Source organism: Nicotiana tabacum, chromosome 18 (genome assembly GCF_000715075.1).
Source record: "Nicotiana tabacum cultivar K326 chromosome 18, ASM71507v2, whole genome shotgun sequence".
Taxonomy (NCBI): domain Eukaryota; kingdom Viridiplantae; phylum Streptophyta; class Magnoliopsida; order Solanales; family Solanaceae; genus Nicotiana; species Nicotiana tabacum.
The window spans coordinates 130,469,421-130,492,765 of NC_134097.1; the positions used below are offsets into that span (position 1 = coordinate 130,469,421).

General features: G+C 36.8%; 1 protein-coding gene across 1 annotated transcript; it reads left to right on the top strand.

The window, feature by feature from the left end:
- The first annotated feature begins 21,113 nt into the window (after positions 1 to 21,113).
- Positions 21,114 to 23,135, top strand: LOC107829541 (alpha carbonic anhydrase 7-like). The gene is made up of 5 exons (XM_075236508.1): positions 21,114 to 21,458; positions 21,572 to 21,674; positions 22,094 to 22,261; positions 22,365 to 22,418; positions 22,901 to 23,135. The coding sequence occupies exons 1-5, from the start codon at positions 21,271 to 21,273 to the stop codon at positions 22,982 to 22,984; spliced, it is 597 nt and encodes a 198-aa protein (XP_075092609.1). The 5' UTR covers positions 21,114 to 21,270; the 3' UTR covers positions 22,985 to 23,135.
- Positions 23,136 to 23,345: the final 210 nt, after the last annotated feature.

The window sequence follows — 23,345 nt, forward strand, 5'->3', positions numbered from 1 at the left end:
AGAACGAATACGTCACAATATGCTAAGGGAACAAAGCCCAAGCGAAAACAATCGAATTATCGTATAATTCCAGAAATTGGTCAAACCCAACCCCTATGCACACATCTCAGAATTTGATAAAATTCATAAAACTAGAATCTTTATACTCTCACGAGTCTAACCATACGTAAATTATCCAATTCTGATACTATTTGGCCTTTCAAATCATCATTTTATATTTTTGCAATATTTCACAATTTTCTTCCCAAATTCCATCCCAAATCACGAATTAAATGATGAATTCAATGATAGATTCATATACTCTAGCCAAATCTGAGTTAGAATCACTTACCCCGATGAATTTCTTGAAAAACCTTTGAAAAATTGCCAAAATCCGAGCTCTCTAGGTCAAAATATCAAATAAAACCCAAAACCTCATATTTATAGAGTACCCCACAGATTTCCACCTCCGCGGACCGCACAAAATCGACCGCGGTCCGCACAAAACCAGTGTGGTCCGCACAAAAACGACCACGGCCGCACAGGCTTTCCTCTACAGTGACAGGCTTTAGTATTTTGGCCATAACATTCGCTATAGATTTGCAAATTGCGTTATCTTTACCTTTCTGGAAACTAGATACGAAGGGCTACAAGTGTTATTTTTGAATCATATCAAAATTCCTTGTAGATCAAAGGATATGAACTTCCGAAGTAGTACTAGTGAAACGTTCCTCACCGCGTCCGCACAACATTTTGTGCGGTCCGCACAACACCTACCGCGGCTGCACATCTTTTTGTGCAGTCCGCACAACACATACTGCGGCCGCACTTCTTTTTGTGTGGACCACGCAGGTGGGTTCCGAGGCCTGCAACCCTTCTGGACCTGCTACAGCTATGATTTTTGGCCTAACACATCCCGGAACTCCCGAAACTTCAAACCAATTGTACCAACACATCCCATGACATCGTTCAAACTTGTTCAAAACTTTGGAACGCTCACAACAACATCAAATCACCAATTTAACATAGGATTCAAGCCTAAGAACTCCAAGAACTCTTAAATTATGCTTTCAATCAAAAAGTCTATCAAATCTCGTCCGAATGACCTGAAATTTTGCACACACATCTCAAATGACACAAAGAAGCTACTAAAACTCTTGGAATTCCATTCCGACCCCTATATCAAAATCTCGCCTATCAACCGGAAAATGACGAAATCTCAATTTCACCAATTCAAGCCTAAATCTTCTCTACAACTCCAAAATCCATTCTGATCGCGCTCCTAAGTCACAAATCACCTAATGGAGCTAACCAAACCATAAAAATTCCAATCTGAGATCAAAAAACACACAAGTCAAATCCTGGTCAAACCTTTCAAATTGTAAGCTTTCAACTGAGATTGTTCTTCCAAATTAAATACTGATTAACTTGAAACCCAACACCAACGATTTACATAAGTCATATTGCATCACACGGGGCAAGGCATGCCCGAGAACTGGTGAGCGAAATGCAAAAGCTCAAAACGACCGATCGGGTCGTTACAAGAGTCTGCTTGAATAAGTTTACATTGTTCAACCTGAAGAGTTTAAAGAAGCTGGTAAAGAACATCTAGTGTGCAAGCTTAACAAATCCATATATGGGCTTAAACAAGCCTCCAAGCATTGGTTCTTGAAATTTGATGAAATCATTACAAAATTTGAATTTGTGAAAAATAAGCTTGATGAATGTGTTTATCTTAAAATAGCTAATGGTAGTTTCATTATTATTGTTCTTTATGTTGATGATATTTTGCTTTTCACAAATGATTTGGGCTTGATGAATGAGACCAAATAATTTTTATCTAGGTCTTTTCATATGAAAGATATTGGTGAAGCCTCTATTGTTCTTGGGATAGAAATTAAAAGAGATAGGTCACATGGTTTATTGAGTTTATCACAGTGTTCCTACATTGAGAGTGTTCTTAAAACTTTTAAAATGCAAGATGTAGACCTGATGTTGCACCTGTTGTAAAAGGGGATAAACTTAGTAAAGATCAATGTTCGAAAAATGAAGTTGAAATGAGAACCATGAAAGATGTGCCATACACAAGTGTTGTTGGTTGTTTGATATACATACATGTTTGTACAAGTGTAATTTTAGACATTTTCGTAATAAGTGTAATTTGTGTTGGGCTTTTAAGCTTGGTGTAGCTTAAAGAGGGTGAATGGAAAATGGAGGAAAAATGAAATATTTGAGTTTCCCTCCTAGGCAAAGGGACATTGTTCCATATTGGAGGAAAAAAAGGCTTTTAATGGGTATATATACAATTGCTCTTCTTCTAACTCTTAAAGAGTTAAGAAGAAGACAAGCCTCGTGACGTCGTCATCACTCGCTCGTTCGGCTCGGCTTCGACTTTGGATCTGATCAAAGATTGATTGATTGATTAATCTTTTCGGACAAATATTCCTTTCAATTATTTAATTAATTAACAAAAATTCAATCAGGAATAACCCATGACCTGCGGCCCGGTCCGGTCCGATCCGTTTTTTTCAGATTATTTTAAATTTGTTTTCTGTTTTCCCGCAATATTTCTTCCCACTTGTTCCAACAGCTATGGCTGTTTCTCAAAGGTTGCAAAACCTTTTCAGAAACAGTGTCAAATGGTCTAAAAATATGCCTTGAATCTCAGAATCTTTACTTACAAAATTTTCTGATTATCTTCTTCTTTTTCTGCACAATATTTTTCAGTGTGTTTTACGACTATTGAGTGGTTTAAAGTTCACCGAAATTTTTGGTACTAATACACTGGTGAGTTAAATCGTTCTATACTAGAAGGATATATTATTTCTTGAAGAAATCAAACCCTTCAAAAAGTATGGAGTGGAAGAAAGCTAAGTGTTAAGCACTTAAGAATCTTTGGGAGCATAGTCTATGGGAATAATTTCTTTAAGGTATTGGTTATTACAACAATACAGATTGAATAATAATTTGCGTGCTCAATCATTTATTAATCAGAAAGTGGAATCAAGATTTTATGATCACATGTATCGTTAATCTAAGGATTGTTAGAAAGCATAAGGAATGCAATATACGGATTTTTTATGTGTCTGTGACATGTTTATTCTATTGCTTCTGAGAATAGAAAAGTTTAGATAAAATTTGTGACACGTGTAAGGTTTATATTTTCAAGATGTCTAAGTTCATTTTATTGCAAATTTCATGTTATGTTAGGGAACGAAGAAATTTCCAGAGTGAAGTTGTCATTAAAATAGCAAAACACATTTTAGCCTCTTTTTTTATTTTATTTTTTTGGTGAAGAAAAAATATTATTAATCATCCCAACAACGATTGTATGATGTATATACTTTAAATCTGTACAGACTATAAGAGCTAGGTATTGCTACCTATAATCTTGCTACCTATAAGAGCTAGGTATTGCTACCTATAACGATGGGCCGATTCAATTGTCAATCAACGGTTAGAATTTGCACTAGAGTACAAGAATGCCTATAATCCAAAGTTTTTTTTTTTGTTTTTTTTTAAAGGAAAGTTTGATTTTTCATATTAAGTGGGCGTTTGGACATAAGAATTGTAAAATTCAGAAAAAGTGAAAATAGTATTTGAAAATTAGAGTTGTGTTTGGACATGAATATAATTGTTTTTGATTTTTTGTGAGTAATCTGAGTGAAAATTTTGGAAACCAGCTTTTTGGAGTTTTTTCAATTTTCGAAAAATTCCAGAATTCATGTTCAATTGAAAATTGAAAATTTTATGGCCAAATTCTAATTTAGAAAAAAAATAAAAAAAAAATCGAAAAAAGTTAAAAGATTGTCATAGCCGAACGGGCTCTAAGTTGAGGGGAAAGCTGTTTCACCTATTGCACAATCGAAAAGTAAAACAAAATTAGGTAAGTGGGATTCAAAAGACAGAAAAAAAACATGGGGAAAAAGAGTTGATCAAGTAAATTGACACATAATATTCTACTTAATCAAACAACACAGGTGTAACAAACATTTGAAGATTTCTCCATCTTGGAATATCTAACCTTAAAAAATGATTTAAATGGACTAGTAAACAAATGGTGGAGATAAAATTCTTGAAAATCAAAGCAGCCTCCAAGAAATTTTTAACCTACTCAATTAAGTAGTACGATTCTCCCTTACTTGGACAGAAAGCCGCGAAGTTTGCTATTTGGGGCATTAGCTTTCTTTATTTCTGCCTATGGCCCTATATGAGAAAAACAAACGGATCAAAGGAAAAAGTGCATGACTTTTTTTAAACAAACAAGTTTCTTATATTAACGATGATTAATTAATACAATGTATATTTCCTGTTTAATTTTTGACTTTTAAGGTTACAAATACAATGTATATTTCCTGTTTAATTTTTGACTTTTAAGGTTACATTTGTTATTTGGTTTGGTGCAAACATCAAATGAATCGGTATTTCTCATATATATTTTCACGATTTGAATAGAAAAAAATAATTCTACAAAGATTTTTAATGTTGTTTTTGCAGATCTCTTACATTTATGTTTTTAAAGATCTCTTGTGAAAAGGTCATATAATTAAATATATAATACTTATAAAGAACTATAAATCAAATCTCCCATACGAGGAAATAGAATAGGCAGATTGCAAACTCATCAACTCATAGATTTGTATGCTTATTATTACAAATTTTAGAAAGAGATATTCTAGAAATACATGATTGGGTCATCGGAATGATCCGCATACCAACTTATAGAAGTCTAGAACAATTTCAAATATCAACTATACAAAAAATTAAGACGTCACTACATACGCAACCAGTCTCAAATTTTAAGGCTTCTCTAAAGGTGTCTAGAAGGTTTGCAACAACAAAAAAACGTTGTTTTTTTAGTCTGAAGCACATGATAATACGTTGAGGTTTAGTTTTCGTTATGGTGTTCGTATTGCATCCTCTTACATACCGATGCATCGGTAGTGGGTGCTAAAGTATTATACCTAACTATATTACTACCACACCTAGGATTGTCACTATTACAATACGTATTTACAATATTATAAATATCAGAGTGAGGCCTATAGTGATCCAAAACAAGTTCCTGCACTGCACTCTTCTCTTGCTCAAAAACTGCCCATGCAAAATCTGGGTTGCTATCAAAAATATGCACCACCGATTGAATGCCAAAATTGTAGCCTTCCTTTGCTAGTTTATCTGCAACGCTATTCTGTTCTCTGTACGCATGCAATACTATAGGTTTACCCAACCTGTCCAGGAGGTACCTGCAGTCAGAAATTAAGTTATTAGTTGCCACATTATTAGAGGTAAGGAGCCTTATGATATCCTTTGAGTTCACTTCCACTTCCAGTGGTACAAGATTATGCTCGAGAGCTAATTGGAGACCCTGTATCAAAGCACGTAGTTCTGCAGAAGATGGTGAATCTGTTGTTATTGCTGCTGCGAATCCTAATATCCAATCAACATTTACATTTCGTATCAGTCCACCAATACCAGATTTGCCCAAAGTATGGGCTTCATCAGTGTTTAATTTATAGAAAGGATATTTAGGAGGTTTCCATTTAAGATTATGTTGTCTCTTTTTCCTAATAGTGTGCTTTTTAGCTACAAGATATGTGAATCCGACTGCTTGTTGAGTAGTTAATTTAGTGGAAGCTGTGGATGTAATATGTCTATAACAATTATTATTACGTGCTACCCAAATATTCCATAAACTTAGAGACAATTATGTGGCTGGATTTATTTTTTATGGAAAGTGAAGGTCCTTGCAAGTTATAAGTTGATGGACCCAATTAGAAGCATGCGTTCCTTGCAAATGATGATTTATGAATTCAAGAATGCCTAAATTCTGCCAATATGTTTTAGCACTTGTGCATTCTAGGAATAAGTGATTAATGTTTTCATTTGTCCTTTGGCAATATTGACATGTAGCATCTTGAATTACATTGATATGTTTGAGATAGTCCTTAGTGGGTAGCCTCTTTTTGTCAAGAAGCCACATGAACCCTTGGATTTTGGGTTGGACCGGTAACTTCCATATCCACTCAGAATTTATATAAGTAGGAGCAGAAATATTATTAAGTACATCTAATATACCATACATAGACTTAGTACTGAAAAGGCCCGTAGGAGTTAAACCCCGGCAAATACTATCAACTTTATTACTGTATTTTGAGATATAAGTAGATTGAAGTAGTTGGCTAATGTTATTGGGCATCTCAAATGGCAGTTTATACTATCTTTCGTTATCCATAAAGGAAGAAATAGTCATATTTTGATGCTCTAAGCGTAAGGGACCATAAATAACTGATCTGATAGTCGTACCAGGTGCAATCCATTGGTCATCCCAAAGTTTAATGTGAGTGACTCTTCCTATATTCCATTTTATACCTAGCTGACATAGATATCAATCAGTAGTTATATTAGACCAAATGTGAGAATGATTATTAATAGGAGAAGTATGAATATATTTGGACAGTAAGACCCTAGCCCACATAGCATTTGGTGAGTTGAATAGCCTCCAAGCTAAACTTGCTAATAAAGCATTGTTCTTATCACGTAATTTTTGAATTCCTAATCCTCCAATATTTTTTGGCCTAGTAATATCATTCCATTTGACAAGATGTAGTTTCTTTTTTTCTAATGTAGTGCCCCATTAGAATTTCGTTGATACCGATCTAACTTGTGTAGAATATGGGATGGAATGTGTATATATTGCATTAAATGATTAGGTAGTTGGTTTAATGTAGATTTTATTAAGGTAGCTCTTCCTGCTAGTGTTAGGAATTTAGACTTCCATCCTGCTAATTTATTCTTAAAATTATAAAGTAGGAACAGAAAATCAGCATTTTTAGGTTTTGCTTGGAATATGAGGATCCCAAATATTTGCCAAAAGAGGTGCCTTCTTTCATACTAAATGAATTGATAACAAAATCCTTTTCAGTAGGACCACAATTTTTGGAGAAGAAAATTTTTGATTTATCAAAATTAATTCTTTGCCCTGAGTATTCTGAAAAGTTATTTAACACATCAATGATCGCATGACAGCTTTTAGTAGTTATTTTTGAAAATAGTATAATATCGTCTGCGAAGAAAAGATGAGATAGTAGTGGGCCTTTGTTAGATAGTCGAATTGGTTGTCATTTTAGATAATCCACTGATTGTGAAATATTTCTAAACAATAATTCCATGCACATGATAAATAAATATGGTGATAATGGATCTCCTTGACGGATACCCCTTGAGGGTGTAAAGTAATGTGTGCTTGAACAATTAATTAAAATAGAAACCGATGTAGTTGTAACACAGGACATAATTAAAGAAATCATTGAAGGGGGAATATTAAAGTAAAATAAAGCATGTCTTATAAAAGACCATTCTAATCTATCAAAAGCTTTCTCTAAATCAAGTTTTAATAACATTGAAGGATATTTCCCTTTCATTCTAGCAAGGTAATTTAAAGCTTCTTGGACTATTATAGCATTATCGCAAGCTCTCTTACCTTGTTGGAAGCTAGTTTGTGTTGGTCCTATAATCTTACTTATGAATTGTTTAAGCCTATTGACTATTATCTTCGTAATTAGCTTATAAACAGTATTGCAAAGGCTAATTAGCCTAAATTGTTGTATTCTTGTAGGATGTTTTACCTTAGGGATAAGGCAAAGGAGAATCTTATTAAGCTCAAGTGGCACAGTTTTAGAATTAAATACATTATAACAAAAAGTGGTTACTCTAACACCTACATCCTTCCAGTATTTTTGGTAGAAAAATGGATGTAATCCATCTGGTCCTAGTGATTTGTAGGCCTTAAAATTATTTAAAGCATTTAAAATCTCTTCTTCATCAAGGGGTAAATCCATCTTAAGTAAATCATTAGAAGAGATCTCACGGCTATATGAATCCATACTCATGTTCTTAGAGATTAAGTGGTCACTCTGAAATAGATCAGTATAATAATTTAAGATTAAGCAAAGAATTTCAGTAGAAGTAGATACCCAATTCCCTACGTTATCTTGTAAAGTAGTTATTTTATTTCTACGACGTCTATGAAGAGTGGATAGATGATAAAATTTAGTATTTGCATCCCCTTCATTCAACCAATTTATTCTAGATTTTAACTGCCAGAATTATACGAAGAATGTGACTATATTCCAAAGTCAATTGAGTTTCTAAATTTTGCAAGAAGATACTAGTAGGATAATGGAATGAAGATTGTAAGCCTGCTAATCTGGCAAGCAATTTTCTTTTTCGTTCAAAGATATTACCAAAAATATTATAATTCCAACATGTTGCTACCCTCTTAAAATTTTCAGTAGTAGTTAATAAAGGTGAATCATTCGACCATGTTGCATGAACCAATTGTTGAAATTGAGGATGAGAAGCCCACATAGTCTCAAATCTAAATATCTTTTTGTGGAATGGTTGAGGAGGTTCTAAATTAATTAGTAAAGGACAATGATCAGAGTGTACGAGGAAGATGTGTCACATTAGAGTTTGGAAATAAACTTAACAAATCATAATTAGCCAAAAAACAATCTAGTCTTTCTAATATGGTATGCCCATTTCTTTGTTTATTAGTCCAAGTAAAACGACTACCCTGAAAACTTAAATCCACAAGGTTACAACTATGCATGAAGTTAGCAAATTTATCAGCCCTATTATTGTTAATGGGTAGACCCCCAAAGTTATCCCTAGATTCTAGAATTTCATTAAAATCCCCCCCTATTAGCCATGACAAATCATTGTTAATATGCAAATTAATTAAACTGTTCCAAAGCATATCACGTAATTGGTAGTGTCGACTAGCGTAAATAGCAGATAATAGCCAGAAGGGTTTTGTAGGACTAACCTGGATTAGGCAATGTATTTCCTGTTCAGAAATTCTCATTTCAGTGACATTAATAAGATCAGCATTCCAAAGCACCACCAAACCCCCAATGAGTCCATTTGCAGAAGCTTGAGCCATATTTGTGAAATTGAAATCCTCACGCAAGCGTGTATGATCTTGCATGTGTGTTTCCAGTAAGATAGCAAGAGTGGGCTTATGATTATCTAATAGAGACCTAAAGTGTCTCCTAAACTCTTGATTATGGGAGCCCATACAGTTCCAAACTAAGAAATTCATGTAAGAATTAGGGTTCCTGGGTTGGTTCGTAGGAGCTTGAGTCAGTGGATTGACAACTGAGGGTGTCATCGAATCTAGACTCAGTGGAAGTTAAAGAAGCGTTGGAATGATGACCATGGCATATTTTTCAACCTCCGGATTGGTGGTCTGACGGAATTGAGGCTGCATGTTTTCAGTTCCGGAGGACACTTTAGAATGAATTTTTTTTCAAATTGTTCTTTGAGGTTGTAAAACTGGATCCCTTTTAACCACCAAAATCCCGTTCGTGTTTCTCTCATCTCCGCAAGTATGGCTATCAGTTCCTCTCTTGTATCTCTGTCTAGTTCTTGTGGAGATGGAGGAGGTGAGTGCACTGGACTGGTTGGTGGTGTTAGACTCTCTAGTGGATTTAGTAGACTTGAATAAGGGGAGAGTGGATTGAAGGAGTCTAGAGCTTGAAACCAAGGAGCATAGACCAGACCCATATGATGGGGTGGATAAAAAGGTAGTAGACTTACTGTGTGATCCCAGGTTATATTCATCTAGGTGAACTGATATGGCCAAGGTTGATGAGTGGAGATGGAAGCCTGCTGCTTCATTGGAAGAGGGGTTTGGGTCGTGTGCCATTGATTCTGGTTGTAGGCTTCCATTCCCAACCTCATCCCTTCTGTCACTATTTCTGCTATATGTGTTGGGTTTTGTATGAGCAGCACCACCTCTTGGTTGTTGAGTTGCAGTGTAAATACTAGAGCATATCCCTGCAATCCCATTTCCAGCCAAGATTGGAGAGGAAGGTCTGTGGTCATTATCTGGGACGTGTATATCATAGGTGATGTACTCTTAGGCAGCTGAGGACCTACCATTGTGAGACGAAGAAGATGGAAAAATTGGTTGTTGGTCTATAAATTTTCCCTCAGAAACTGACTCCGAGTCATACTTATGAATGTTGGTCTCTACATTAAAAATATAGTATGGTAGTTGCTTTGCTTAAGAGGGAATAATCGTACTAGGCGTGGGTGTTTGAATTAGTGAAGGATAAATATTAGTGAGTGAAGGAGATAAGATAATGGGTTTGTCATTATGATATTCACATGAAAGATCATCATGCGGTTTACATAGGTTTTGAGGAAACCTATCATCAGAAGTAACTGTATTTACTATAGCATGCAAGGTTTTTACTCCTTTAGGTTGAGACGGATTCAACGTGACCGAATTTTCTAGAGATCCTTCTGACTTGGTTAATGCTGATTGGCTTATAGAAGTGTATGGCTGGTTACATGGCAAGGGTAGAATAGGTGTCATGCAATCCTGATGAGACATGTGATAATCAACTAAGATTAAGGAGTGATCTTTTAGTAATGTAGGCTTAGGGTTAAGGGAAAGACGATTGGTTATAACGGGCGGCAGCTTATCAGCATCCAGTAAGTGGTTATTAGCAAGGTCTTGGGCTTGTAGTAGTTTATTACTATTATTATTAGTTATTGAGCTTTGGAAGGATTGGCTAGATTGAAAATCTGTATGCCTAACTATAGAGAGCAACTGAAATTTATTTTTAGATTCTATAGTGGGCTCATGTATCTTAACAGGCCTAGTGGGGGAGACTCGGCCCATTGCAGCCTGAGTAGGGTTAGAGAAATTACTTGGTGATGTCTGTGTCACTGGTGAAACCGCCATTATAGTTGCCTGCTCCTTGCCAAGAGGGAGTTGTTTAGGTAGATGAAAGTTTTTCTTAGGAAAGATTACTGTTTTCCATTCATTGTTCTTCAAAGATATGTTATTAGTAGAGGTAGTAGATTGTAGCTGTTTGTTTTCCTCATTTTGATCTTTTGGGACACTAATACTTTCAGGGCAATTATTGGCAGGGTGTCCAAATCTCCCACAGTTGGTACATAAAAGATTTAATCCTTCATATAGAAGGGATTGCCTATGGTTTCCTATATATAGATGAGTTTTTAATGGCTTCTCCAAAGGCACTTCAATACAGATACGAGCATATCGTCCTCGTGTAGTTGATGATGTACATATATCTATTTTCAGCAGTTGCCCTAGTTTAGAACCAATCCTGCCGAGTATTTCCAAGTCATAAAACTCTGTAGGCAATTCAGGCAACCTGACCTATAGAGCTGAGTATGTAAGCTATGTAGAGGAGGCTTTGAACTTAGGTTCCCATCCTCTGACAGTTAGGAAGTGACTTAGAATAAACCATGGTCCTCCGTGCAAGGCCTTATGCATATTTTCTTCTCTTTGGAATTTAATGAGAAAGAAATCAGAACCCAAATCAATGAGGGGGAGAGCCTCTGTAGGTTTCCATAAGGACATCAACTTATCATGCATGATTTGATGCGTAATCCTTTTGCCAAAGATCTTAACGATGATAGAGTATTTCCATGGTTCGTATAATCGTGTTTTATCAGTCGATGTAATTGGTATAAAAGTATCATCGTAAGTAGGGTTGTGAAGAACTTCATCTGTTAGATCTATAGTGGTTAAGGAGGGTATTTGCGTGGTTGGGGATGGCATAAGATATTTATCAGTTAGTAGAGTTTGTAAGAAAGTTGGAGGTTGTGTAAGCATATTTGTATCATCTATTTGCATAGATCCAATATCTGGGGGTTTTGTAGGCGTAGTGGTCTGGTGTAGTTGTTGCTGAGAATCATCCATGGTGTTTGCTAAAAGAGTTAAGATGTATGGAGTTATTTTCTGAAGTAGATCGTTGATAGGGAAGGTTTTCACATTGTTCTATTTTACTTATGGTTGCAATGACTTTTTGTCTTGTTTTATATGTCTACTCGATGTTGTATTCAACAAAAAAAGTTACAAATGAGAAAAAATCTTTAATATTTACGATTTCTCTCTTTCGTGATTTTTCTCACAGTTTCAATGTTTAGTTTACTGGTTTGATTAGGAACTTTTTTACCCCTTCTCCTTTTGCATCTCTTTGTTTTAGGTTTTTCGTTCTCTTACAAATTTATTGATGTGGCGAATGCAGAATTTAACGTTATGAATTCAAAATAAATGTTATCTTTCTATATGTAAACAACTTAGATAATTACGTAATTAGAGTAATAAACAATGAGTTAAATTTTGTTTTTCTTATCCCGCCCCACCCTGTTAGGGGGTAAATATTACAAATGATCATATAACTATATATGAATTTTTTCACCAAAGTCATATAACTTTATTTTCTCACAAAAATTATATAACTAGTATGACACTTCTATAGATTAAAATAATACTAAAAGTGAATAGTAAATCCTTCAACATATGACACTTCTGTTTGAACAAAAAATATAATCCTTTGGTTGAACTAATTAATTTTATATAATGAGAGATTAAACCTAGTTAATAATAATAACTTCAGATCTATAATCAGTCTAGGTGGATGATGTTGAACAGTGTTGGGAGAGAATAAATGCAACGTCTATTTAAATAATAATAAGTGGCATTATAGTAAATAAGTAGAATAATTCACCCAATATTGAATGAGGTGGATGATTCTTCCTTCTGACAATGATGAATGACAGACACAAGAATATTGGAGACTTTCTCGGATCTTATGGGAAAAGTAGAACAATCAACCAAAACGAATATCTCTAGAAAGGTGTTGTTTGTATTTATCTAGAGATAGTCTGCTTTTCAAGAGTGTTCTTATCAGAGAATATTACATGTCTTTTACCTTATCTCTCTTTCTATTTATATGGGACATACCCCCAGTCAACCCTAAAAGTACAAATACAAAAAATATTCACTGGAATATTCTTCTAAAGATCCTACTACAAAACTAGTCGCTACTGCCGCCTTTGATGCTTGACCTCGGCCATTATCGACAGCTCGACTATAACCCCCACTGTTTAGGTCTCGATCTCGGCCATATTACTTTTCGTAATGCCACTTCATTTTAAATTTCTTGAAGGCAAATTTAGACCCATACAGTTAGTCCCTCCGCTTATTGAGGTCGACCCTAGACGACCTTGATGAGCGGACTATGTTAGTTGTGGTCGAGATATTTAGGCGGCTAGTTCGAGCAGCATTGTTCCGATCGAGGTGGCTATGTTACGCTGTGTGAGCCATAACCTATGGTTACATTAATTCGGAGTGACGTCATGACGTCATGCGTCATTATTACATGTTTTCCCGATGCGTTGCATCATTTACCGTGCCTCTGTCATTTCGATATTTGTGTTGGGCTTTGACGATTTGTTTCCTCGGTACTGATGCCCTGATTGTTACAAATAGAGAAATGAACCCTTGACCTCACTCTTTGTTTTCCCTAACCTTGAGAATTTGTATCTTCTTCTTTCTTCTCCATTCAGGATTTCTACTCCTGTTATTCTTTATCTCGTGCCTCTATTTTCGCTGGTTTTGGTGACTTCTGCTACTCACGGTTCTTCTGTTCTTATATCATCTTCATACATAAACCAACAAAAATGGTTATGTAAAGACCCAGCCGGTTATTTCGAGCTCTAGCGCGTCGTTCGGCGGTTTGAGACTTTGAGTAGCTTTACTTCAGGTATTATGAACTGTACTTCAAATTTTGGAAAATTCGGAGTTGATTTGGAAAGAAAATTCTAATTTCGGAAGCTTAAAGTTGGAGGAATCGACTAATGTTTGACTTTTGAGTTAACGACCTCGGAATCGGGATTTGAAGGTTCCAACAGGATCGAATGATGATTTTAGACTTGGGTGTACTTCCGGACCCGGTTTTGGATGACCCGGGAATGTTTCGGCTCCTATTATGGAAAGTTGGCATTTTGGAAGGATTTCATAAATTTGGGTTGAAGTACATTTCAATGTTATCAGTGTCCGTTTGGAATTTCGTGTAACGACCCGACCTGTTGTTTTGAGCTCTAACGCATCGTTCGGCGGTTTGAGGCCACGAGCAGCTTCACTTCAAGTATTATGACTTGTACGCGTGGTCGGGATTGAATTTTGGGAACTTCGGAGTTGAATTGGAAATAAAATTCTCATTTCGAAAACTTTAAGTTGGAAGAATTGACTAAGATTGGATTCTAAAGTAAACGACCTCGGAATCGGGATTTGAAGGTTCCAACAGGTTCGTACAATGATTTTGGACTTGGGCATATGTTCAGATCGGGTTTTGGATGACCCGAGGACGTTTCAGCGCCTATTGTGGAAGTTAGCATTTTGGAAGAATTTCATAAATTTGGGTTGAAGTGAATTTCAATGTTATTGATGTCCGTTTGGAATTTTGAGTCTGAGAATAGCTCCGTATGGTGATTCTGGTATTAAGAGCACGTCTGAAAGTGGATTAGGAGGTCCGTAGTTCATTTTGGAATCGTTTGGCGAAAGTTAGAAATTTGAAGGTTTTTGAGAAGTTTGACCGGAAGTCGACTTTTTGATATCGGGATCGGATTCCTATTCCAGAAGTTGGGGTAGGTCCGTAAAGTCAAGTGTGACTTGTGTGCAAAATTTGAGATTAATCGGACGTGATTTGATTGGTTTCGGCATCGAATGTAGAAGTTTGAAGTTCTAAAGTTCATTAAGCTTGAATTGTAGTGTGATCCATGGTTTTAGCGTTGTTTGATGTAATTTGAAGCCTTGAGTAGGTCCGATTATGTTTTGGAACTAGTCGGTGTGATTGGACGGGGTCCCGGGGGCCTCGGGTTGTTAACGGGTTGAATTCGTCCTTATGAAGATTTCTAAGCCTGCTGACATCTGGTGTAACCGCACCTGCGAGGTTTTGGCCGCAGGTGCGAAGCCGCAGAAGCGGCCAAAAGGGCACATATGCGGTTTGGTGGGGAAGTGCTGAGACCACAGATGCGGTCATCTCGCCGCAGAAGCGGAAGTGGGCAGCTGAGGGATAGACCGCAGAAGCGGTCAAGTGACCGCAGGTGAGAAAGTTGGGGCTGGTAGTATCTTCTTTAAAAACGAGGGTTTACCTTACCTCCACTTCGGATACGGCTAGGTAGAAGAGGAGGCACTCTTCGGGATCCGCTTTGGGAAGTAGTGGTGATGATAGGTAAGCTTTTAACTCCTTCAGGGCATCGACGCACTCGGAGGTCCATTGGAGGCTGTTGTCTTTCTAGAGTACGCCAAAAAATTTATGGAATCTATGGGATGACCGCGAGATGAATCTTGCAGGGCGGTTATACGACCGATCAGTCACAGAACCGTTTTTTTGGTTAAGTTCTATGATATCCCCTCTATAGCTTTGATTTTGTCGGGGTTTATCTTGATGTCTCGTTGTGATACTAGGAAGCCTAGGAATTTCCCTGAGGTCACGCTGAATGCGCATTTTTCAGGATTCGGTTTCATTCTATATCGCTTGAGTATATCAAAGGCTTCTTTCAGGTGGTTGATGTGATCTTCTTTCCTTTTGGACATGACCAACGTATTATCTATGTAGACCTGCATGGTTTTGCCGAGTTGGTCTTTCAACATTCTTGTCACCAACCTTTGATATGTCGCCCCCATATTTTTCAGTCCGGAAGGCATCACCCTGTAGCAATATGTTCCTTGATGGGTGATGAAGGTGGTTTTCTCCTGGTCCTCCTCCTCCATGAGGATCTAGTTATAGCCCGAGTATGCGTCTAAGAAGCTCAGCAGTTCGTGGCCAGCTGTTGCGTCAATGAGCTGATCGATATGGGGTAGTGGGAATGAGTCTTTCGGGCATGATTTGTTCAAATCTGTGAAGTATACACACATCTGCCATTTTTTCGTTCTTCTTTTTCACTATGACCACGTTGGCGACCTATTGGGTGTATTTTATTCCCTGATGGAGCCGTTTTCCAGTAGTTTTTCAACCTCCTCGCGGACTGCATCATTTATTGCGGAGTTGAACTTCTACCTAACTTGCCTTACCGGGGGTAAAATGGATCGACGTTCAACTTATGTGTCGCTATCTCCTTCAGGATACCTGGCATGTCTGCATGGGAAAAGGCAAACAAGTCTGCGTTATTAGTTAAGAAATGATGGAATTTACCTGGTTCTTGAAGTTTGTGGCCGATATAGGCTTTCTTGTTGTGGTCGTTATCATCAAGTTGGACGGATCGAGGTCTTCTACGGTTGATCTCGTGGCCTCTATTATTTCGGGGTCTTTTATGACGTCCTCCCTTTTGTCACTGCCCGACCTCGACCCTGTTAATTTCTATGCCTCCTTTGCTTTTCCATTCATTTGTTGGGTGTATGTACAATCCTGGACAATGCACAATAGCATTCTCGGGAAGTGCGGTGTTCTCCTCGTATACTGAACACTCCCTATGGTGTGGGAAATTTGATAACTTGGTACAAGGTGAAGGGAATGGCCTTCATGGCGTGTATCCAGGGTCGATCTATTATGGCGTTATATGTCGTATCTTGGTCCATGATGTGGAATGTGGTTTCCAGAGTGACGCCGCCGGCCAAAACGGGGTGTGTGATTTCTACGGATATTCGTTCAACTGCATTGTTAAAACTGATTAGCGTGATGCAGCGTGGCAATATCTTATCCTCGAGTTTCATCTGTGCAAGCACTCGAGGGTGGATAATTCACGCATCGTTCCATCGTCCACCATAATACGTTTTACATCTGTATCTAATATGCGGAGCATCATAGTGAGGGAAACACAAACCGTGGGTATTCGACTTATCGAAGATGATACTTTCTTCGAGTTCGTCATACCGTTCGTGAGTGATCGACCGTTTGAGTTTGTGGATCGTGATGAACTTTACGCTATTGATTGACGCATCGTCACCGCCTCCGATGATCATTTGGATGGTACGAGTTGGTGAAGGTGATTTTTGCGGCCCCTGGTGTTGTTCACGTCCTCGAGCAATGTTGGCCCTTCCTTGATCGCTCAACAGCTCTTTCAAGTGCCCTTGGTGAAGTATGTTCACGACCTTCTGCCTTGCAGTCCTCTGTTTTATGACCTCGCTCTTGGTGGAATTCACAGAGGGCATTGGACTTCCTGGTGCTTAGATCGGACCTCATTTTTTGCGGCCACTTCACTTTTGGGCCGAGTTTCTCCAATGCGTACACTATTTCTGAAGGCGAGACATAAAATTGTGAGCAGATAGCAAAGGGGGCATACCTCTCTCACTCCGGTGAGTCCCTGTCCTTGGCCTAGATGAACCTTCTTCAGGACGGGAGGGGGTCATGAAGGCACCCATGACATATGGTTGATGCCTTTCTCGGTTGGGTCTTGGAGCTGCTAGATCTCTTCTGGCATCGTTTCTTGTGGCATCATTTCTTCAGTCTTTCCTGGACTCGCCCTATACCGATGTTAACTGTTAGGTTCGTGCATTTAGGTCGTCTTCGTCCGCATGGACTTTGGCACAGTAGGCATTATATAATTCATCCCAAGTGGTTGGGGGATATTTCATAAGCCGACTCAACAACTTTCTAGTCGCCCTCGACCCGTTTCTGTTCAGCCCGTTTTGGAAAGCTATTACAGCCATGCCTTCTGATACATTTGGTAAGGTCATCCTTACACGGTTGAATCGAGCAAGGAAGTCCCTCAGTCCCTCTCCAAGTGATTGTTTTATAACAAATATATCGTTCACTCTTGCCTCCGCCTTTTTGGCTCCGCCATGGGCCATTACGAATTTGTTGGCCATCTCCTCGAAGGTTTCAATGGAGCATGCGAGCAGCTGCGAATACTAAGTTAATGCGCCTCCGGTGAGGGTTTCACCAAACCTTTTCAACAGGAAGTAGGATACTTGCTCTTTGGCGAGGTCGCTCCCCTTTACCACAGTGACGTAGTGAGTCACATAATCTTTAGGGTTGATTGTGTCGTCGTATATTTGTAGGTAGGGTAGAATTTTGAAGGTCTTAGGTATGGCATACGGGTCGGCTTCTCAATGTAGGGTTGTTCCACGAACCGACCCACATCTATTTTTGGTAAGAGTTTTGGGGCACCCGGTATTTTGTCTACCCTTTATTGATGTTCCTTCATTTGGTCTAGTAGCATTTTGTTCTCGTTTCCATTTTTTTTATATTCCTCAGAATGGTTGTGAGGGTATCGTCACCTGCATTACTAACATTGTGAGTGATACTTGTTATTGGAGGGGGAAGGTCGTGCTGCTCGGCCGCTATTGGTGCAACACTGGTCCTCACATTCTCTCTGGTTGCTTTTTGGGCGGGCATGTAGTGTGCTTGTCAACCAAGCCTCAAGTAATTTCTTCATTGCTGGTGGCACCTCTTCCGTTGTAGACGTGGAAGTCCCTTTACCGTGGGATATTGTGATACTATCATGAGGGAGGGGCGGGCCACTTCACCTGGGAGAGGCGTCCGGAGTTACATCTTCACCCTCCGTGTCGGAAACCTCGTTGATGGTGTTTAAGAGATTGGTGGTGAGATCGGCCACTGCCTTCATCCTTTCTTCTCTGTTACCTGCCATGTTAGATCTGTGTGTACAAGAGAGTAGGGGGTTCTGCATTTTTTTTTTCCAGTTATAGATCTAGAAGAAACTAAAATTTTAACTAGGAAATCCCCACAGACGGCGCCAAATTGTTTGACCAAAAAATATAATCCTTTGGTTGAACTAATTAATTTTATATAATAATGGGGGGTTAAACCTAGTTAATAATAATAACTTCAGATTTATAATCAGTCTAGCTGGATGATGTTGAACAATGTTGGGAGAGAATAAATGCAACATGTATTTAATGTTTCTATGTCAATAATGGGAGAGGAATGTCAAGCATTAAATAACAATAGATGGCACTATAGTAAATAAGGAGAATAATTCACCCAATATTGAATGAGGTGGATGATTCTTCCTTCCAAAGATGATGAATTACAGACAAATATAAGAATATCGGAGATTTTCTCGGATCTGATGGGAAAAGTATAGAACAATCAACCAAAACGAATATCTCTAAATAGGTGTTGTTTGTATTTATCTAGAGAGAATCTACTTTTCAAGAGTGTTCTTATCAGAGAATATTACATGTCTTTCACCTTATCTCTTTTTCTTTTTATATGAGACATACCCCCAGTCAACCCTAAAAATACAAGTACAAAGAATATTCACTGGAATATTCTTCTAAAGATCCTATTACAAAACTAGCTGCTACTGCCGCCTTCGATGCTTGACCTCGGCCGTTATCGAATGCTCAGCTGTAACCCCCACTGTTTAGGTCTTGACCTCGGCTATATTACTTTTCGTAATGCCACTTCATTTTAAATCTCTTGAAGGCAAATTTAGACCCATAAAACTTCTATCTTTTATTTTTTTTTTTCCAAATTGATAGCATTTTTAGCTTGCTAATTATGCCTTTTATTTCGTTATTTTTTTGTCAGAATCTCATGCATTCCGAACTAAGATTTTTACGGGGGAAGAATTCAATTTTAGCATTATTTTAACTTACGTATAAGGGTATTGGGTCAGACTGGGTTGTATCATTCCTATTTTAAGGAAGAGTATAAAATTAATCGGTGGCCGAAACTAATTGCATTAGCTAGCCAAAATATATAGAATGTGTATATTATATGTGTATAATACACATATATACATAAAAATATTTTATCGGCTATTTTTTGGGTGCAGCTGGGTAATTATTTATTAGACTGAAAATAAAAAATAAAAAAACGTCAAAAAAAGAAAATACTACCGAAAATTTGTTTTCTCACCATTATGATTTTTGTGTGAGTTAGTGAAAGTTTTATGGTAAGCAACCCCCACTCCCCACTTCCAAATAGACAAGAGGGGTTGCTCTGATGGTAAGCAACCCCCACTTCCAACTGAGAGGTTGTGAGTTCGAGTCTCCCCAAGAGCAAGGTGGGAAGTTCTTGGAGGGAAGGATGCCGATGGTCTATTTGGAAACAGTCTCTCTACCCTAGGGTAGGGGTAAGGTCTGCGTACACACTACCCTCCCCAGACCCCACTAAGTGGGATTATACTGGGTTGTTGTTGTTGTTGTTGTTAGTGAAAGTTTTATGATTTTTGTGCGCGTTAGTGAAAGTATTATGATTTTTGTGTGAGAAAATAAAGTTATATGGTTTTGGTAAAAAAAGAGTCATAGTTATATGACCATTTATGAAATTTAACCCCCTCCCCCGGTTAGGAGAATCAATTGTGTTCTCACTTAATTACCCTTCAGCATGACTCGAACCCTCAATCTACGGGTTGGTGGTGGAGGTGCTCAACCACCAGTGCAAGCATCATTTGTCCATTGAGTTCACAAAGTCATATATCCATCGATCTGCTTATCTACGTATAATGATAAACTCTTTTTTTTTGTTTTTTATTTTATTTTTATATTCTATCCCAAGATCATAAACATCAACATAATGACATGAGATTAATAAATCTAATTAGACAAAAAAAATTACAAACGGTCCTTTTCAACAAACGATTCTGATTAAACATTGAATATAATTTGCACTAGGAAAAATCATGGAAATAGTCGGTGGTCATTTTATTTGCTATTATGAATTATCCTATGTTTTTTAACTAATAGAAAGAGACATATACGTTGGCTGAGTGGTTTTCCACGTGGGGAGATCTGGGATCGATTTCCCTCACCATCAGCCTCCTCAGTCAGAGCTTGTTGCACCGGGCTTCCCTAGTACAATTGCATCTTCTGCGTAGATTGCGAGCTATTGCACAATGAGCAGGTTATTCAGTATGTACCCGAAAGATAGCGGTAGCACGTTTCCCTAAGAATTTTCTGAAAAATAATTCTTTCACGGTTATATTTAAGTTTTCGCATGTTCATGTATTGTACTATTTGGTATGACGTAAGTTGTTTTAAAAAAAATATTTTCCCATATTATCAGGAAGTATTTCCGGTATTTGGTTAAGAAAGTATTTCCACAGGAAGCATGTATCATAGAAAGGGAGAAAATAAATTTTCTCGCTTATTTTTCTTACAAAAACTAAAATTTTAATTATATTACATGCTCTAACCAATATATTTAGATGCCATATTATCAATCTTTAATACTCAATTTTTTTTATTAAAATGGTATCAAAATTTTAATGCTTATTTTTTTGGTTACTGATGAACTAGGTCCTTTCTATCAACTGCTTAACCTACATGAAATTAATCAAATATACAATCATTTTTGTCTGTGGTTATTTACTATTTTACCTACTATCTGGAAATAAATCATCAACTTACTTTTTGAATTTAATCATTCTTCTTTCCTAGAATAAGTTTTACAAGAGTTTGTCAACTGAAATGTTACCTCCATAAATGTATTAATTCCTTGAATTAATCATGAGGGGCGTTATGGTTTATTAAATATGGAGACGTTCTGAATGATTTATATATTTTTCTTTTCGCTCTGCTTTATACATTTCTTATATGATAATTTGATGAATAATTGTTTACTAATGAAGTTAAGATGGGAAGGTGGAGCTGGACATATTAAGATAAATGGAACTCAATATCAACTCAATCAGGCTCATTGGCACTCACCTTCTGAACATACCATCAATGGAAGAAGGTTCTTATTATATAATATAAATTAATTACATATACTTTCCTTTTTATTTCCTTGTTTTTATTCTTGAATTTCCATATTTAGAAAGTGACTAAATTGTGTATGAATAATTGTAGGTTCGATTTGGAAGTTCATTTGGTCCATGAAAGCAATGATGGAAAGACTGCAGTGGTTGGAATTATGTACAAGATTGGAAGAGCTGATTTCTTCTTGTCTATGGTATTAATTACATACACTCACTAAACACAACTTAATTCCGAAAAAAACTAACTTCTATAGCGTAACATAATCTTTATATTATTAGGTCACGAGAAAATAATTTTCAGTAATGTTCATTAAAAATGGTATTAGTAACTGAAAAATAAAGCATTTGCTACAATAGATTAAAATATAGACCAGATTATATAAGAAAAAATTATGATGGTCGATCTCTGATCAGGGGCGGAGGGAGGGTGTTATCTAAGGGTTCGGACGAACCTAGTAACTTTTTGCTTAGACGATATATTTGTACTAGAAAATTCATTAAATATGTATTAATACTTAATTGCGAACCCAGTAACTAACGAGCTATGAGTTCGATTGCAAATTCAAAATGCATAAACTTTAAATCCTGTTTCCGCCTCTATCTCTTGTTACAAATCGAGGATGATTTAAAGGCTCTAGCACATACAAAAGGTGTGGAAAGAAATATTGGAGTTATTGATCCAAAACAAGTGAAGTTAGGTAGCAGAAAATATTACAGATATATTGGCTCCTTGACTGTTCCTCCTTGCACTCAAGATGTTGTCTGGACTATTGTAAGAAAGGTAATTTAAAAACTCTAGCGTTCTATCTATGCTGTGATTATTCTTTTTGCCACTATCAATTTGAAGTTTAATATTCAATTTCGTTTGCTTTATATTTTCTCAGGTGAGGACTGTTACAAGAGAGCAAATGAAACTAATTCGCGAGGCTGTTCATGACGTAAGTTGCTACACTTCACCTTCAGTCCATATTATTTTGTAACATTTTAAGATTTTGGCTAACCCTTTAAGAAATATATTATTATCCTTAATCATAAAACTATTCGATTAAGAAGGATATCTTGGTGTACTAAGCTCCTGTATTTCTGCAAGAGACTGTTTTCACGGCTCGAACCGTAACCTCCTCGTCACATAGCAATAATAATTTTACTATTTATACTAAGGCTCCCCTTCATAAAAATATTCGACTAAATCACCCTTTATTCTCCTTTATACGTCACGATAATTAACACTCCACTAATAGGAGCGTAAGTTTAAATTTGAAAAAAAAATGTAAATACTTCTTATTTTCTGAAGCATCAAATATTTCAATCTTGTAAAAATGACTAATATTTGGTAAATTGTTGTTATCAATCATTCTTCATTTAGTTGTACCATGGGTGCTAATTCTCTATATTTGATCACATTTTTTTTCTTTTGCAGGAATCTGAAACTAATTCAAGACCAGTCCAAGCAACAAATAAACGATCGATCCGACTCTATCGGCCAAATGATCCTAAAGAATAATGAAAATGACTCTACAATCTCAGAAGTAATTTACCATATATCTAGTTATTGTCACAATGATTTTGTTTATATACAATAAAATTGAGTTCAGTATATGAGCTAAGAATGTCCTTATCCCGTAAACTACTATTATTTTCCATGTATTTTCAAAACATGGTCGGAATATTTTCCACAATATAGTGTATTTCTTTGTTCTATTTATTATTTATTAGATTGTAGCAAAATAAATTAATGGCGCTTGTTCTTTGTAAATATTATGCCTCTCGTTTTCAGTCTTTTTGACATATTTGTCTTTATTTCTCATTCTACTAACCACACAAAAGCAACAAATGTTGGAAAAGTTCATTAATTAGAGTAAGAC

What these genes read in the sequence shown, in the direction of transcription:
- LOC107829541 (XM_075236508.1), top strand. Translation starts at nt 21,271, where the DNA reads ATGATTTATATATTTTTCTTTTCGCTCTGCTTTATACATTTCTTATAT. An exon ending in CTGATTTCTTCTTGTCTATG is followed by an intron (nt 21,675 to 22,093) that starts GTATTAATTACA and finishes CTCTTGTTACAA; the next exon opens with ATCGAGGATGATTTAAAGGC. An exon ending in TCTGGACTATTGTAAGAAAG is followed by an intron (nt 22,262 to 22,364) that starts GTAATTTAAAAA and finishes ATATTTTCTCAG; the next exon opens with GTGAGGACTGTTACAAGAGA.